Source organism: Tachypleus tridentatus, chromosome 2 (assembly GCF_004210375.1).
Source record: "Tachypleus tridentatus isolate NWPU-2018 chromosome 2, ASM421037v1, whole genome shotgun sequence".
NCBI lineage: Eukaryota > Metazoa > Arthropoda > Merostomata > Xiphosura > Limulidae > Tachypleus > Tachypleus tridentatus.
Genome location: NC_134826.1, coordinates 134,658,478 through 134,676,805, shown reverse-complemented (window position 1 = coordinate 134,676,805; position 18,328 = coordinate 134,658,478). Strand labels below are relative to the sequence as shown.

General features: G+C 37.4%; 1 protein-coding gene across 2 annotated transcripts in view; it reads left to right on the top strand.

Moving 5' to 3' along the window:
- Positions 1 to 3,640: 3,640 nt before the first annotated feature.
- The window catches only part of LOC143245180 (3',5'-cyclic-AMP phosphodiesterase-like), a 45,278-nt gene continuing 30,590 nt past the window's right edge, over positions 3,641 to 18,328 (top strand). The window contains exons 1-2 of one of the 2 annotated variants that reach the window (XM_076491217.1): positions 3,641 to 3,866; positions 4,658 to 4,837. In XM_076491217.1, coding sequence (XP_076347332.1) covers positions 4,740 to 4,837 — 98 coding nt within the window. In that variant the 5' untranslated portion in view covers positions 3,641 to 3,866; positions 4,658 to 4,739. The remainder of the gene's footprint in view (positions 3,867 to 4,657; positions 4,838 to 18,328) is intronic. The other variant, XM_076491215.1, reaches the window with a different exon arrangement.

Below are 18,328 nucleotides of genomic sequence, written 5' to 3'. Positions count from 1 at the left end.
TTCATCCACTGACACAGAGTCATGTCACGTGATGTCAGCTTTCACCTACTGACACAGATTCATATTACGAGATGTCAGCTTTCATCCACTGACACAGAGTCACGCCATGTGATGTCACTTTTGTTCCACCGAACTCGATTAATATCATGTGATATCAGCTTTTATCCCCTGACACAAAGGCATATCATGTTCCATAAATTCATATCATGTGATCTCACTTGAGTTTCACTTAACCAGATTCATATCATGTGATATCAGTGTTGTTCCATTGACACCGATTCCTGCCATGAAATGTCAGTTTTGTTCCACTGATACAGGGTGATATCGTGTAATGTCAGTTTTGTTCCACTGACACAGACTCGTGTCATTTGATATTACTTTACGTGACCATGTACTAAAAGCAAATGTTTTTACAAGCGTATTGTAACTTGTAGCTAATCTGAATTGATGTTATATCAATACATTTAATGACGTTTTCTACAAGTAAGACTTAAGAAAATTCAAGTAAAGAAGCACTTAACGGTTTCGGAAGCTGGGGCCTCCTTCTTCGGACCAGGCGTAACTCAATGTTTAGCACACAGTGGCCTTGGATGTTCTGTAAGTTTTGTTAGTTTCCGGTATTCTCGTAGGCTTACATACAGTCATGTGAAAAAGTTAGGACACCCTATGAAAGCCTGTGTATTTTTGTAACATTTTTGGATACATAGATGTTTAATCTCAAATTTAACAATACTGAGAGATTATTGGAATATAACTAAACAATTAAACCTGAAGAAAAGACTTTTCAAGATCTTTTGTAAATGTAATTCTACAAAAATGCATATTCTAACTGAGGAAAACTTAGGACACCCTATCCCCCAATAGCTAGTGTTACCCCCTTTGGCTAAAATAACTGCAGTGTGTGTGTGTGTGTGTTTCTTATAGCAAAGCCACATAGGGCTATCTGCTCAGCCCACCGAGAGGAATCGAACCCGTGATTTTAGCGTTGTAAATCCGGAGACATACCGCTGAACTAGCGGGGGGGGGTGTAACTGCAGTGAGACGCTTCATGTAGCCATCTACCAGTCTCTGACATCGGTATGAAAAAAGTTTGCCCCACTCCTCAATGCAGAATTCTTTCAGTTGTGAGATCTTTGAGGGGTTTCTTGCATGTACAGCCCGTTTCAAGTCACCCCACAGCATTTCAATGGGATTAAGATCTGGGCTTTGACTCGGCCATTCCAGGACTCTCCATTTTTTAGTTTTCAGCCAGTCCTTGGTGGACTTACTAGTATGTTTTGGGTCATTGTCGTGTTGCAGGGTCCGGTTCCGCTTCAGCTTTAATTTTCTTACAGATGGTCTCACATGATCCACAAGCACCCTCTGATACACAGTAGAATTCATGGTGGATTCTATGATTGTGAGCTGTCTAGGTCGATTTCAAAATCTTTTGGGGTCTTTTCAAATCCCTTACCAGACTCATAAGCTGCTACAATTTTCTTTCCGAAGGCCTCTCACCATGGTGCTCACTCTCACTTCAACAGTCAGGAGCACACCAAACTAAATGTCTGAGGTTTAAATAGGGCAAGCCTCATTCAAAATGCTGAGTAACAATCTTCTAATCATGTGCACCTGGTGTAATACACCTGTGTGTGAGTTGAGCCATTTTAAGTGGGAATAAATGTGGGGGTGTCCTAACTTTTCCTCAGGTAGAATATGCATTTTTGTGAAATTACAAAAATTTACAGATTTACAGAAGATCTTGAAAAGTCTTTTCTTCAGGTTTAATTGTTTAGTTATATTCCTATAATCTCTCAGTATTGTTAAATTTGAGATTAAACATCTATGTATCCAAAAATGTTACAAAAATACACAGGCTTTCATAGGGTGTCCCAACTTTTTCATATGACTGTAATTGATATCCGTAGCAGTTATCCATAATTTTGAGTTGAGATGAAAGAAGTGACCGAAAATCACTGAACTCCAAGATTTTGGAAAAAAATATATGAATAGCGGTATTTGACCGTTACTTTTATAACGCGCTAACGTTAATGAAAGTGCATATTTTACATCCACAGGAAGGAAACTATAGACCGTCCAACCCACAGTACAATATTCTAGCCTTTATTTCACGCCCGACCACACTATAAGAGTGTAGATGGTGTGTTTATCTGCTTTCTTTCTTGTCTATGGACTCGGAGTTAAGGATGGATACACATAGATAATCTTTATATAACTTTGCGCAAAAAATTATTTAAGCAAACAAACTTTCCTTCTTCAGGGTGAATTATTGTCGAAAATATGATTTCTTTGTGTAGTTTGACAAATTCATTTTTTATGGTGAGCAAGTCTACTCCAGTCTTCACTCACCGTTATGTTAAATCTACCCTAGGTTTCAGTTAGAAGAATTCCACAATATTAACTATACTCTAGTTTTCAGTTAGAAGAATGATGCTATGTTAAGTCTACCCGATTTTCTGTCAGAAGGATGCCAAAATGATGACTCTACCCTAGATTTCAGTTAGAAGGATGTCAAAATGATGACTCTACCATAGTTTTCAGTTATAAGGATGGCACAAAGTTAATTCTACCCCAGCTTTTAGTTATAGGATGACACAATGTTAAGTCTACCCTAGGTTTCAGTCAGAAGGATGACACAATGTTAAGTCTACCCTAGGTTTCAGTCAGAAGGATGCCACAATGTTAAGTCTACCCTAGGTTTCAGTCAGAAGGATGACACAATGTTAAGTCTACCCTAGGTTTCAGTCAGAAGGATGCCACAATGTAAAGTCTACCTAAAGTTTCAGTCAGAAGGATGCCACAATGTTAAGTCTACCCTAGGTTTAAGTCAGAAGGATGCCACAATGTTAAGTCTACCCTAGGTTTCAGTCAGAAGGATGACACAATATTAAGTCTACCCTAGGTTTAAGTCAGAAGGATGACACAATATTAAGTCTACCCTAGGTTTCAGTCAGAAGGATGCCGCAATATTGCAGTAAATTAGTTTTCAAAAATCGATCTAAATTTCCAGAACGAAATTCTCGATATTGACAAATTTACAGTCAATTTATCCTCATCCATGTAGACTTCATCCATGTAGACTTTATTCATGTAGACTTCATCCATGTAGACTTTATCCATGTGGACTTCACCCATGTAGACTTCATCCATGTACTTTGTTGCATTGAAATTAAATGAAAAATTTCAGATAAAAACAAAAAATGCGTAGCTTTTCAAGTAAAAAAGATAAGGTCTAAAATATCTTTTAATTTTTTTTATTCGACAAGTACAACTTGATTGAAACCAAATGACAGATTTCAGATAAAAAAGTGTAGTTTTTCAAGTGGATCAGATAAGGTCAGAAAGTTATCTTCATTTTTTTTTATTCGACAAATACAACTGGATTGAAACCAAATGACAGATTTCAGATAACACAAAAAAATTTGTAGTTTTCCAACTAAAACAGACAAGGTCAAAAAGCTATCTTTTAATTTTTTTTCCCGACAAATACAACTCGATTTCCGTTTAGATAACAGTATTTGCAATTAAACAAGAATAACCTAATTCTCAGGATAATTGTGAACCAGTTCGATCCATACTTTATTATCTTGTTGGTAAATATAATCGCAGTAAGAGTGATCTTTTCCTTGCTGTCGCAATGTAGAAGGCCTGCAAGTAAACACCGATCTCAGACAGTAGATGTGGCCTACTGTTAGCCTGCTCTGGTTGTAAATTGAACGATTTTTTGTTCGCGTCCATCTGTCACTAAAATTCACTCCATATTTAGGGACTGTTGGGGCGCACTAGGGTTATAATAGTGACGGTCAAATCCCATTAATCGATCATACAAAAACATCCTAGGAGTTAGTTGGCTGCGGATGTTTCTGGTAAGTTATTTAATCTCATAATTAGGTAAGGTTATCCTATGTGGTCATATGCAAACATCCCATGTTTAACCCTGCGCGAAAACTCTAAAACAAACGTACACTTAAATGAACCTAACAGGAGATTAGAATCCCCTTGAAAAACTCCCCAGTAAACTTGTTCGTTTTTCAACTTAGCCAAAAATGATGCCTTAAAGTGTTCGAAAACAAATCGCAAATCTTTAAATAAATTTTGCTTTAATTCATTAATAATAATATATCTTGTTTCATTGATTGAAATACCAAATCAAAATGATTTCAAAGCGACGAATTTGTTACTACGAGGCAAATACATTACGTTCTTAGGTGAACCGAGTGTTACTTGAGCTATTAATCTGATGTGGTGATTTTTTTAGCTTTCAAAAGTTTGTTTTTGTTTTTTTTTTTAATTTCGCACAAAACTACACGAGGACTATTTGTGTTAGCCGTCCCTAATTTATCAGTGTAAGACTAGAGGGAAGGCAGCTTGTCATCACTACTCACCGCCAACTCTTGGGTCACTCTATTACCAACGAATAGTAGGAATGACCGTAACATTATAACATCCCCACGGCTGAAAGGGCGAGCATATTTGGCGCGACGGGGATGCGAACCCGCGATCCTCAGATTACGAGTCGCACGCCTTAACACGCTTGGCCATGCCGGGCCGCTTTCTGAAGTACAATTTTGTTCTGATAAATTACGTACGAAGACTATCATATTTACTGAGTGAGAAATCTAAGTTATTTAATATTTACTACTTTGTTATGGTTTAGTTTCGACGTGGACAATGGCAACTCGCAGAATAGAACTCTTTTGGATGGAACAAGTCCGTCTTCTGGTCTGGTTCTGCAAACAATGCCACAGCGAAGAGAATCCTTCTTATATCGATCAGACGGCGAGTTTCAGACGTCCCCCAAGTCAGTATCTCGTCACTTATCAATCGGAAGCGAGCCGTAAGTAACGTTTTCACACACTTTGTTGGAATTAACGTGTACGTTTGTGAAGCAAATTTGTCAGAAAAGCCAATGAAATACAACTTTAGTAACTGCAAATAGTATGGAACATATCAAGTGCGCTTCGTTTTTTGTTGTTGTATTTATTTAGACTAACATTTAGGTATTTAACAAAGATTAATTGTAACAAAAACTTAAAACTTGATTTAACACAAACAAGTAACATTTATTACCTCACACGAAACAATAAAATAACAAACAAGTAACATCTAATATATCACGCCAAACAATGTTATAACAAACAAATAACATTTAACATATCACGCCAAACAATGTTATAACAAACAAATAACATTTAACATATCACGCCAAACAATGTTATAACAAACAAGTAACATTTAACATATCACGCCAAACAATAAAATAACAAACAAGTAACAATGATTACGTCATGTGAAACAGTGTTATAACAAACAATAATTCTTTGCCAACTTGTTGTTTTTTTTGATACACCGAAACTTGTATGTTTAATGAATACAACGTATCAGTACTCATGATGCACCGTTGTTATAATGACGACATTCTGGGTGTTGTCTATGGACAAATCTGATTTAGAAACTCGTCTACGTAGTGTTTCCTCATTCCACCCGTCTTCAGAACTTACGTGAGAAATATTCCACACAACCCTCTACTTTCTCAACATCAACATACACATACAAAACGACCATTTGACCACTAGGACACATTACCAAGAAACACGTTCACACATTTCGAATTATTCGATCCGTACAGTAACGAAAGATCAACATCGGTTTTATGTCTTTGTCAACTATGTAGCGATGACAGTGATTATAAATCAGAAAATACAGACATGAAAAGAGTTTTCTTCTAAAAAACACTTCCCTCATTCTTTCAGCAACTATGCAACCGCCGAAGCTAGTCCCTATAACCAGAAGTAAATACTTAACTCTACCAACAAAGAACACACCGATCGCATTCCACTTGTACTAAGATACCATCAGACCGAAGCTGGTTCCTATAACCAGGAGTAAATACTTAATTCTATCAACAAAGAACACACCGATCGGATTCCACTTGTACTAAGATACCATCAAACTGAAGCTGGTTCCTATAACCAGGAGTAAATACTTAACTCTACCAACAAAGAACACACCGATCGCATTCCACTTGTACTAAGATACCATCAGACCGAAGCTGGTTCCTATAACCAGGAGTAAATACTTAACTCTATCAACAAAGAACACACCGATCGGATTCCACTTGTACTAAGATACCATCAGACCGAAGCAGGTTCCTGTAACCAGGAGTAAATACTTAACTCTATCAACAAAGAACACGCCGATCTCATTCCACTTGTACTAACATACCATCAGACCGAAGCTGGTTCCTATAACCAGGAGTAAATACTTAACTCTATCAACAAAGAACACACCGATCGGATTCCACTTGTACTAAGATACCATCAGACCGAAGCTGGTTCCTATAACCAGAAGTAAATACTTAACTCTACCAACAAAGAACACATCGATCGCATTCCACTTGTACTAAGATACCATCAGACCGAAGCTGGTTCCTATAATCAGAAGTAAATACTTAACTCTACCAACAAAGAACACACAAATCGCATTCCACTTGTACTAAGATACCATCAGACCGAAGCTGGTTCCTATAACCAGAAGTAAATACTTAACTCTACCAACAAAGAACACATCGATCGCATTCCACTTGTACTAACATACCATCAGACCGAAGCTGGTTCCTATAACCAGGAGTAAATACTTAACTCTATCAACAAAGAACACGCCGATCGCATTCCACTTGTACTAAGATACCATCAGACCGAAGCTGGTTCCTATAACCAGGAGTAAATACTTAACTCTATCAACAAAGAACACACCGATCGCATTCCACTTGTACTAAGATACCATCAGACCGAAGCTGGTTCCTATAACCAGAAGTAAATACTTAACTCTACCAACAAAGAACACACAAATCGCATTCCACTTGTACTAAGATACCATCAGACCGAAGCTGGTTCCTATAACCAGGAGTAAATACTTAACTCTATCAACAAACAAAACACCGATCGCATTCCACTTGTACTAAGATACCATCAGACTGAAGCTGGTTCCTATAACCAGGAGTAAATACTTAACTCTACCAACAAAGAACACACCGATCGGATTCCACTTGTACTAAGATACCATCAGACCGATGCTGGTTCCTATAACCAGAAGTAAATACTTAACTCTATCAACAAAGAACACACCGATCTCATTCCACTTGTACTAAGATACCATCAGCCCGAAGCTGGTTCCTATAACCAGAAGTAAATACTTAACTCTATCAACAAAGAACACACCAATCGCATTCCACTTGTACTAACATACCATCAGACCGAAGCTGGTTCCTATAACCAGGAGTAAATACTTAACTCTATCAACAAAGAACACACCGATCTCATTCCCCTTGTACTAAGATACCATCAGACCGAAGCTGGTTCCTATAACCAGGAGTAAATACTTAACTCTACCAACAAAGAACACACCGATCGCATTCCACTTGTACTAAGATACCATCAGACCGAAGCTGATTCCTATAACCAAAAGTAAATACTTAACTCTACCAACAAAGAACACACCGATCGCATTCCACTTGTACTGAGATACCATCAGACCGAAGCTGGTCCCTATAACCAGGAGTAAATACTTAACTCTATCAACAAAGAACACATCGATCGCATTCCACTTGTACTAAGATACCATCAGACCGAAGCTGGTTCCTATAACCAGAAGTAAATACTTAACTCTATCAACAAAGAACACACCGATCTCATTCCCCTTGTACTAAGATACCATCAGACTGAAGCTGGTTCCTATAACCAAGAGTAAATACTTAACTCTACCAACAAAGAACACACCGATCACATTCCACTTGTACTAAGATACCATCAGACCGAAGCTGGTTCCTATAACCAGAAGTAAATACTTAACTCTATCAACAAAGAACACACCGATCGGATTCCACTTGTACTAAGATACCATCAGACTGAAGCTGGTTCCTATAACCAGAAGTAAATACTTAACTCTATCAACAAACAAAACACCGATCGCATTCCACTTGTACTAAGATACCATCAGACCGAAGCTGGTTCCTATAACCAGAAGTAAATACTTAACTCTACCAACAAAGAACACATCGATCGCATTCCACTTGTACTAAGATACCATCAGACCGAAGCTGGTTCCTATAACCAGAAGTAAATACTTAACTCTACCAACAAAGAACACACAAATCGCATTCCACTTGTACTAAGATACCATCAGACCGAAGCTGGTTCCTATAACCAGAGTAAATACTTAACTCTACCAACAAAGAACACATCGATCGCATTCCACTTGTACTAAGATACCATCAGACCGAAGCTGGTTCCTATAACCAGAAGTAAATACTTAACTCTACCAACAAAGAACACACCGATCTCATTTTCCTTGTACTAAGATACCATCAGACCGAAGCTGGTTCCTATAACCAGAAGTAAATACTTAACTCTACCAACAAAGAACACATCGATCGCATTCCACTTGTACTAAGATACCATCAGACCGAAGCTGGTTCCTATAACCAGAAGTAAATACTTAACTCTACCAACAAAGAACACACCGATCTCATTTTCCTTGTACTAAGATACCATCAGACCGAAGCTGGTTCCTATAACCAGAAGTAAATACTTAACTCTACCAACAAAGAACACACAAATCGCATTCCACTTGTACTAAGATACCATCAGACCGAAGCTGGTTCCTATAACCAGAAGTAAATACTTAACTCTACCAACAAAGAACACACCGATCTCATTCCACTTGTACTAACATACCATCAGCCCGAAGCTGGTTCCTACAACCAGAAGTAAATACTTAACTCTACCAACAAAGAACACACCGATCTCATTTTCCTTGTACTAAGATACCATCAGACCGAAGCTGGTTCCTACAACCAGAAGTAAATACTTAACTCTATCAACAAACAAAACACCGATCGCATTCCACTTGTACTAAGATACCATCAGACCGAAGCTGGTTCCTACAACCAGAAGTAAATACTTAACTCTATCAACAAACAAAACACCGATCGCATTCCACTTGTACTAAGATACCATCAGACCGAAGCTGGTTCCTATAACCAGAAGTAAATACTTAACTCTACCAACAAAGAACACATCGATCGCATTCCACTTGTACTAAGATACCATCAGACCGAAGCTGGTTCCTATAACCAGAAGTAAATACTTAACTCTACCAACAAAGAACACACAAATCGCATTCCACTTGTACTAAGATACCATCAGACCGAAGCTGGTTCCTATAACCAGAAGTAAATACTTAACTCTACCAACAAAGAACACATCGATCGCATTCCACTTGTACTAAGATACCATCAGCCCGAAGCTGGTTCCTACAACCAGAAGTAAATACTTAACTCTATCAACAAAGAACACACCAATCGCATTCCACTTGTACTAACATACCATCAGACCGAAGCTGGTTCCTATAACCAGGAGTAAATACTTAACTCTATCAACAAAGAACACACCGATCTCATTTTCCTTGTACTAAGATACCATCAGCCCGAAGCTGGTTCCTATAACCAGGAGTAAATACTTAACTCTATCAACAAAGAACACACCAATCGCATTCCACTTGTACTAACATACCATCAGACCGAAGCTGGTTCCTATAACCAGGAGTAAATACTTAACTCTATCAACAAAGAACACACCAATCGCATTCCACTTGTACTAACATACCATCAGACCGAAGCTGGTTCCTATAACCAGGAGTAAATACTTAACTCTATCAACAAAGAACACACCAATCGCATTGCACTTGTACTAACATACCATCAGACCGAAGCTGGTTCCTATAACCTGGATTAAATACTTAACTCTATCAACAAAGAACACACCGATCTCAATCCCCTTGTACTAAGATACCATCAGCCCGAAGCTGATTCCTACAACCAGAAGTAAATACTTAACTCTATCAACAAAGAACACACCAATCGCATTCCACTTGTACTAACATACCATCAGACCGAAGCTGGTTCCTATAACCAGGAGTAAATACTTAACTCTATCAACAAAGAACACACCAATCGCATTGCACTTGTACTAACATACCATCAGACCGAAGCTGGTTCCTATAACCTGGATTAAATACTTAACTCTATCAACAAAGAACACACCGATCTCAATCCCCTTGTACTAAGATACCATCAGACCGAAGCTGGTTCCTATAACCAGGAGTAAATACTTAACTCTACCAACAAAGAACACACCGATCTCATTCCCCTTGTACTAAGATACCATCAGCCTGAAGCTGGTTCCTGTAACCAGAAGTAAATACTTAACTCTATCAACAAAGAACACACCAATCGCATTCCACTTGTACTAAGATACCATCAGACCGAAGCTGGTTCCTATAACCAGGAGTAAATACTTAACTCTATCAACAAAGAACACACCAATCGCATTGCACTTGTACTAACATACCATCAGACCGAAGCTGGTTCCTATAACCAGAAGTAAATACTTAACTCTATCAACAAAGAACACACCAATCGCATTCCACTTGTACTAAGATACCATCAGACTGAAGCTGGTTCCTATAACCAGGAGTAAATACTTAACTCTACCAACAAAGAACACACCGATCGGATTCCACTTGTACTAAGATACCATCAGACCGATGCTGGTTCCTATAACCAGAAGTAAATACTTAACTCTATCAACAAAGAACACACCGATCTCATTCCACTTGTACTAAGATACCATCAGCCCGAAGCTGGTTCCTATAACCAGAAGTAAATACTTAACTCTATCAACAAAGAACACACCAATCGCATTCCACTTGTACTAAGATACCATCAGACCGAAGCTGGCTCCTATAACCAGAAGTAAATACTTAACTCTATCAACAAAGAACACACCAATCGCATTGCACTTGTACTAACATACCATCAGACCGAAGCTGGTTCCTATAACCTGGATTAAATACTTAACTCTATCAACAAAGAACACACCGATCTCATTTTCCTTGTACTAAGATACCATCAGCCCGAAGCTGGTTCCTATAACCAGAAGTAAATACTTAACTCTATCAACAAAAAACACACCAATCTCATTTTCCTTGTACTAAGATACCATCAGCCCGAAGCTGGTTCCTATAACCAGAAGTAAATACTTAACTCTATCAACAAAAAACACACCAATCGCATTCCACTTGTACTAACATACCATCAGACCGAAGCTGGTTCCTATAACCAGGAGTAAATACTTAACTCTATCAACAAAGAACACACCAATCGCATTGCACTTGTACTAACATACCATCAGACCGAAGCTGGTTCCTATAACCTGGATTAAATACTTAACTCTATCAACAAAGAACACACCGATCTCAATCCCCTTGTACTAAGATACCATCAGACCGAAGCTGGTTCCTATAACCAGGAGTAAATACTTAACTCTACCAACAAAGAACACACCGATCTCATTCCCCTTGTACTAAGATACCATCAGCCTGAAGCTGGTTCTTGTAACCAGAAGTAAATACTTAACTCTATCAACAAAGAACACACCAATCGCATTCCACTTGTACTAAGATACCATCAGACCGAAGCTGGTTCCTATAACCAGGAGTAAATACTTAACTCTATCAACAAACAAAACACCGATCGCATTCCCCTTGTACTAACATACCATCAGACCGAAGCTGGTTCCTATAACCAGAAGTAAATACTTAACTCTATCAACAAAGAACACACCGATCTCATTCCACTTGTACTAAGATACCATCAGACTGAAGCTGGTTCCTATAACCAGAAGTAAATACTTAACTCTATCAACAAAGAACACACCAATCGCATTCCACTTGTACTAAGATACCATTAGACCGAAGGTATCTGAAAGTATCAATTACTCAGAATTTGCAAAAAAAAAAAGTAAAATAAAATGCAGCTTAAACATTGGACAAAGGGGCCGCTAACCCATGATCGAGCACGTGAACGTCTAAACCATGTGAAATTATAGAACTAAGATGCACCTATGAGCAAGCATTACACCAACAGCCATTGGACTGTTCGTTTCTTGGATTTATTAGTGGCCCAACAAACATTCATATGAGGCTTAAAAGGAGTTAAAGCAACAGTCCGAGTACCCTGCAACCATTAGCACGTAAAGCTAGTTTTGTAACATAACGATTGATAGGATATTCTGGAACAGCTTGTAATACTACCATTTAACGTGACATATAATGTGATATTCTGGGGCAGCTTGTAATACTACCATTTAACGTGACATATAATGTGATATTCTAGGGCAGCTTGTAATACTAGTATTTTAACGCGACAACTTTTACTGTAAAGGCATATTTGAAGTAATATGGACCTTCCATCCGCTTTTACTACATATTTATATTCAAAATAACGTGAAGTTTTACTGAATACTTCCATTTAAAGATGTGGAGTTTCCACCCACTTTCACTCTACGCGTATTTTGTTTTCCTTGAATGTTGTGTGTTTTATCTAACAGGTAACAGAATAAAACACATATAAAATGGCGTGGAATTTACAACCACTTCTACTTTACACGTACGTTTAGAGTATTGTGGAATATATTCACACTTTTAATGTATCCGTATATTTAAAGTAATTTGGACTTTCCACCCTATTTTACAGTATACGTACACTTAATCTAATATACACTTGAAGTATTATGGATCGTCCACTCATTTTTACCTTAAACGTACTCTTAAAATAATGTGGAATTTCCTGTGTTTAACAACATTATGGTGTCCTCCGCTCAGATTAATTCTATACATTCATCAGTACTGCTCTCTGTATATATACGAGTACTTCGGTCTGTTCATACATAAGTACTTAATTACGAGTGCTTATAAGTGTGTTTAAAGTTGGGTTGTTTATACACGCTATTTTTTCAAACCAGTCCACATTTCGTAAAACTGAGTAACTTGATTAGGTTCATGTTTTGTTTATTTCACATGTGTTGAGTGATGGTGATATTTGTTGAACGTTACATCGATACAATAACATTATTTTGCTGTAATCTTTGCTACGAAGATTATGGGAACAAAACATGTCTTGGAAAGTTTTACATTATTCAAATTAGGGATCTGTAGTTACGGTCACGTGCACGAGGCTGCTTTATAAAATAATGTCTCTTTCAAAGCTCACCTCACTCGGAGACAGAATTACTCAAACTGTGGTTTACGTGTATTGTGAAGTGTAAGTAAAACATACCTGAATAACCTTGATAGCGTTTCTTGATAAGATGATATTGTTTTGTGATATGAGATTAGTGTTAGTGTTGGAAAAAAACCCAGTCAGACTCTACGTAGGCCCGGCATGGCCAAGCGCGTTAAGGCGTGCGACTCGTAATCTGAGGGTCGCGGGTTCGCATCCCCGTCGCGCCAAACATGCTCGCCCTCCCAGCCGTGGGGCGTTATAATGTGACGGTCAATCCCAATATTCGTTGGCAAAAGAGTAGCCCAAGAGTTGGCGGTGGGTGGTGATGACTAGCTGCCTTCCCTCTAGTCTTACACTGCTAAATTAGGGACGGCTAGCACAGATAGCCCTCGAGTAGCTTTGTGCGAAATTCCAAAAACAAACAAACAAACAGACTCTACGTTACTCATTAGTGATAATGTTAGTATATGGAAACGACCAACCAGATTGTACGTAACACTTTAGTAAAAATATTGGTGTGTGAGAAACTACCAATCGTACTCCACGTTACACATCAGTTTGTAGGTTGGAGGCTATCCCAATTAAAGTAGAGGCAACAGATACAGAGAAGTGTAGACTGTGTGAAATGGTAGCAGGTTTTCAGGTGGAGCTTAATCATTTACATGTAAAGAATACGTCAGCTAACAGCTACTTTCAGGAAGTTAGAAATGGAACTATTAGGGCTAAAAGTAATGAATATGGTTACACTGAGCCTGTTCTGTTGAACAACTTTCAGCCCTTGGCTTCTGCAGATGAGGAACTATTGGAGGAAAGGAAAACAAATGGTCAGAGAAGGATGATAGGATTATAGTTATAGGTCATTCCTTGACCAGGTATGTGGATAAAATTGTTTGTGGAGTAACTATGAATAAAATCGTTAGATTATGGTACCCATGGGCATAGGTAGTGGATATAACTGACAGAACAGGAGATATAATACATGGGATTAACAGAGATACAGTTTACTGTGATACATGTTGGGAACAATGACGTGGAGGAGAGGTACGTCATGTCGCTAATTAATAAGTAAAAGGGTTTATAAAAAAATTTAAAGGTAAAAAAGATATGATTTTGTTGGGGATACTGCCCAGAATTAATCGTGGAGATGAAGTTATAAGTAGGTCATTAAGGATAAATGCTAGGCTTAGGTTAACGTGAATGAACGGATAGACTGGTTGGACTTGTGAGATAAGTTCAGTGGAAAGAAGTAGCTTTGGAATGGTTTACATTTTAGATAAGATATTAGTTGGCTTGTTTGTTGAGGCTATTATCTCAGCTATAAGGAAAGTTTAAACTAGGAATAGGAAATGGTGAGAACCAGGAAAACCAAATGGAAAAGAATAAGACGCAGAGAAAAGTTTGGCATAAGAAATGATTATAGAGTAGTTCTAAGTATAGGCTTAACTGTAATGATTATAGAGTAGTTCTAAGTATAGGCTTAACTGTTACCATTGTAATGATAGAAGTATAAGAAATAGAATAAATGACCTAAGGGACTGGTAAAAATGGTTGATTTTGATGTAATGGGAATAACTAAAGGTTGCTTAAAGATAGACGATTGTGATGACAAAGTCTCTTTGAAATACTGGGTTACATGCTATTTAATAGGGATATAATACTAAAGATGGTGGAGTGGCTTTGTCAGTGAAATATGAATTACAAACTGTTTAAGTTGAGCATATTAAAAACAAAAACAGCAAGGATTTTGAATCCATTTGGGTTTATATCATTAGATATAGAGGGAAAAGGCTTTTAGTGGGAATTTGTTACAGACCACCAGATGATATCGATGAAATTAGTGAGAAATTGTACAGTGAGATGAAGACTTTAGCTGTGATTTTGATTTCAGGGACATAAATCGAAAATGCTAGAATCAAACCTTATGGGAGAAAGATTACTCGAAACTGTTCGAGGTGGTTTTCTTCACCAATTAGTCAAGAGAATCCACTAGAACAATAGTATTTTAGATTTGTTATTTACTTTAAATATAAAAATGATCAATCAGGTGAAAATTTGGGAACATCTGGTTGCAAGTGATTATTGATCTATTAGGTTCAATATTTTGATACTTATGGAGATGATGAATAATGATCTTTCGGTTACAACTTTCAAAGAAGCAAATTTTTTTAGGAATGCTGCTAAGTTACTTAGAGACACTGATCAGATGTGGAGAAATATTTAAAGATAAATGTTTAGATAGTTATAGTAAACATTTTCCTTTTAGAAAGAAAATGGTAGCTTCAAGTGAAAAATAGATTGGTTTACAAAATGTTTAAGAGAGAAAAATCAAAGAAAAACATCATAAAGTTAAGAACTTTAAATTGATTGGTATGGTGTGAGATGTAGACGATTATAGAAGATCAACAATGTTGTTGAAACATAAAATTATGACATCAAAAATTAAGTACAAGAAAAAGTTGGGTAAAAATAAGCAGTAATAATTTATTTGAATGAGCCCGGCATGGCCAGGTGGGTTAAGATTCGTAATCTGAAGGTCGTGAGTTCGAATCCCCGTCGCACCAAACATGTTCGCTCTTTCAGCCGTGGGGGCGTAATAATGTGACGGTTAATCCCTCTATTCGTTGGTAAAAGTAGTCCAAGAGTTGGCGGTGGGTGGTGATAACTAGGTGCTTTCCCTCTAGTCTTGCACTGCTAAATTAGGGACAGCTAGCGCAGATAGCCATCGTGTAGCTTTGCGCGAAATATAAAACAAAGAAACAAACAAAACAAAATTTATTTAAATACAATAAAGGTAAACAAAATGTTAGGAGAGAAATTTGAACCTCGAAGGATGATAAAAAAAGACTCGTATTTGGTTATTATGAGATGATTGAGTTGTTAAATATTGCTTTTTCTTCGGTTTTTGCTAACGGAATATATAAGCAGTAATCTATATATTGAACAGGTGATAAATGGTTTGTTTGTTTGTTTTTAAATTTCGCACAAAGAAGTTACTCGAGGGCTATCTGTGCTAGCCGTCCCTAATTTAGCAGTGTAATACTAGAGGGAAGGCAGCTAGTCATCACCACCCACCGCCAACTCTTGGACTACTCTTTTACCAACGAATAGTGGGATTGACAGTCACATTATAACGCCCCCACGACTGGGATGGCGAACATGTTTGGTGCGACCGATATTCGAACCCGCGATCCTCAGATTACGAGTCGCACTTGGCCATACCGGGCCTGGTGATAAATGGTAATGATATCAAACAAAATTACTGCATTATTCTGAGCTGGTTAAAAATTTGGGAGGTTACAAAAATAATAAGGCTTCTGAGCGAAAGAATATTTTTCTAGTGATTTGAAGGCAGTTGAATATTAGATTTGTGAGTCACTTTCTGTTATTATTGCCAGTTTTTGAATAGTGGGCATGTACCACAGTATTGGAAGTTAGTGAATGCAACTCAAGGGAAGTGATACAAATTGTCCCAATAATTCTAGACCCATTAAATAAGTTGTAGAAAATGTTTTGGAAAGTCCAATAAAAGATGTTTTACGAAATCATTTAGCAAAGCTTAGAATATTATTGGGGCCCGACATGGCCGAGCGCGTTAAGGCATGCGACTCGTAATCCCGAGGGTCTTAGGTTGGAATCTCTGTCACACCAAACATGCTCGCCCTCCCAGCCGTGGGGCGTTATAATGTGACAGTCAATCCCACTATTCGTTGGTAAAAGAGTAGCCCAAGAGTTGGCGGTGGGTGGTGATGACTAGCTGCCTTCCCTCTAGTCTTACACTATCAAATTAGGGACGGCTAGGTGCAGTGGGCTAACAACCTACTCACTTAAAAACCTGTCACAGAAACCGCGGTGATTGCGACCCTATGTTCCTTAAGGAATTGAGTGGCAGATGATGATGATAAGAATATTATTGGATAGTGAACATGATTTCGCTGGACTAAAACCTTGCGTTACAAATCTTTTAGTGATCTTTGAATAAGTTAATGCTTAAAACAGATGAGAATAAAAATGTAGATTTGGTGCATCTGGATTTTGAGAAGGCATTTAACAAGGTGTCACAGGAAAGGATTATGACATTATCTCTATAGGTGTAAGTTAATTAATTGAGTAGAAGAAAGGCTAGATGTAAGAACTCAGAAAGTTGTTACAATTGGATTTCAGTCAAATTGGATTAATATTACGAGTGGGGTTCCCTAGGGCTCAGTCTTAAGAGATGTGCTCTTACTGATTCACTTCAATGATATAGATGAAGGAATATATAATCAATAAGTTACATTTTACAGATGATATTGAGGTATTTTGGGGTGCTAGCTGTGAAGAGGATATTGCTGAATGAGTTGGGCAAATAAATGGGAGATGGGTTTTATTATGATAAATACAAGGTAATATATGTTTGTTATCATACTTTGAATTTTAAGTATAATTTGGGTAGGACTAGCCTCAATAATGTTATAGAAAAATATTTTAGTGTAATAGCTTATCAATCTTTAAAGCCATCCAAGTAGTGTTTTGTATCTAGTGACAGAGTAAATAGGATTTTAGGTTGTATCTACAGAAATATTGGATACAAATCTGAATGGGTTGTAATTTCATTGTACAGGTCACTGATTAGAGCATATTTGAAATATTGTGTTCAGTCTTGGACTCCTTACTTTAGGAAAGACATCGAATTGTTGGAAAGGATTCAGAGAAGGGCTACCAAAATGGTATCTTGGATGGTTGTCATATGAGGAGAGGCTGAAATCTTTCAAACTGTTTTTCTCTTGAAAAAATAAAAATTTGTAGAGATCTGATTCAGATGTTTAAGATGTTTTTTTAATACTTAACAGTGAAAATAACAGGACTAGTAGACATGTTTTTGCAGGGTAAGAGTCATCTTCAGCGAAGACAGTTTTATTTTATCTAACAGGGTGATTTGCCTTTGAATGTTGTGAAAGCAATACGTGTTTGTGAGTTTAAGAGATGGCTTGATAAGTATATGAATAATAAGGGCTGACTTTGAGATAAAAAATATATTTATTAATAGTTTTTTTTTAGTTTAGTTTAAAGGATGGAACAACCGATTGTACTAATAGGTCCCATTTTGTCCTTAAATGTTACGATACGTTATAAGTTGAAAAAACTGTTAAATTATTATTGATTATTATTAAATAAATTAATTACGACACCTCATTTAGCTTCAGTGAATTAAGAAACCTTTCTCAT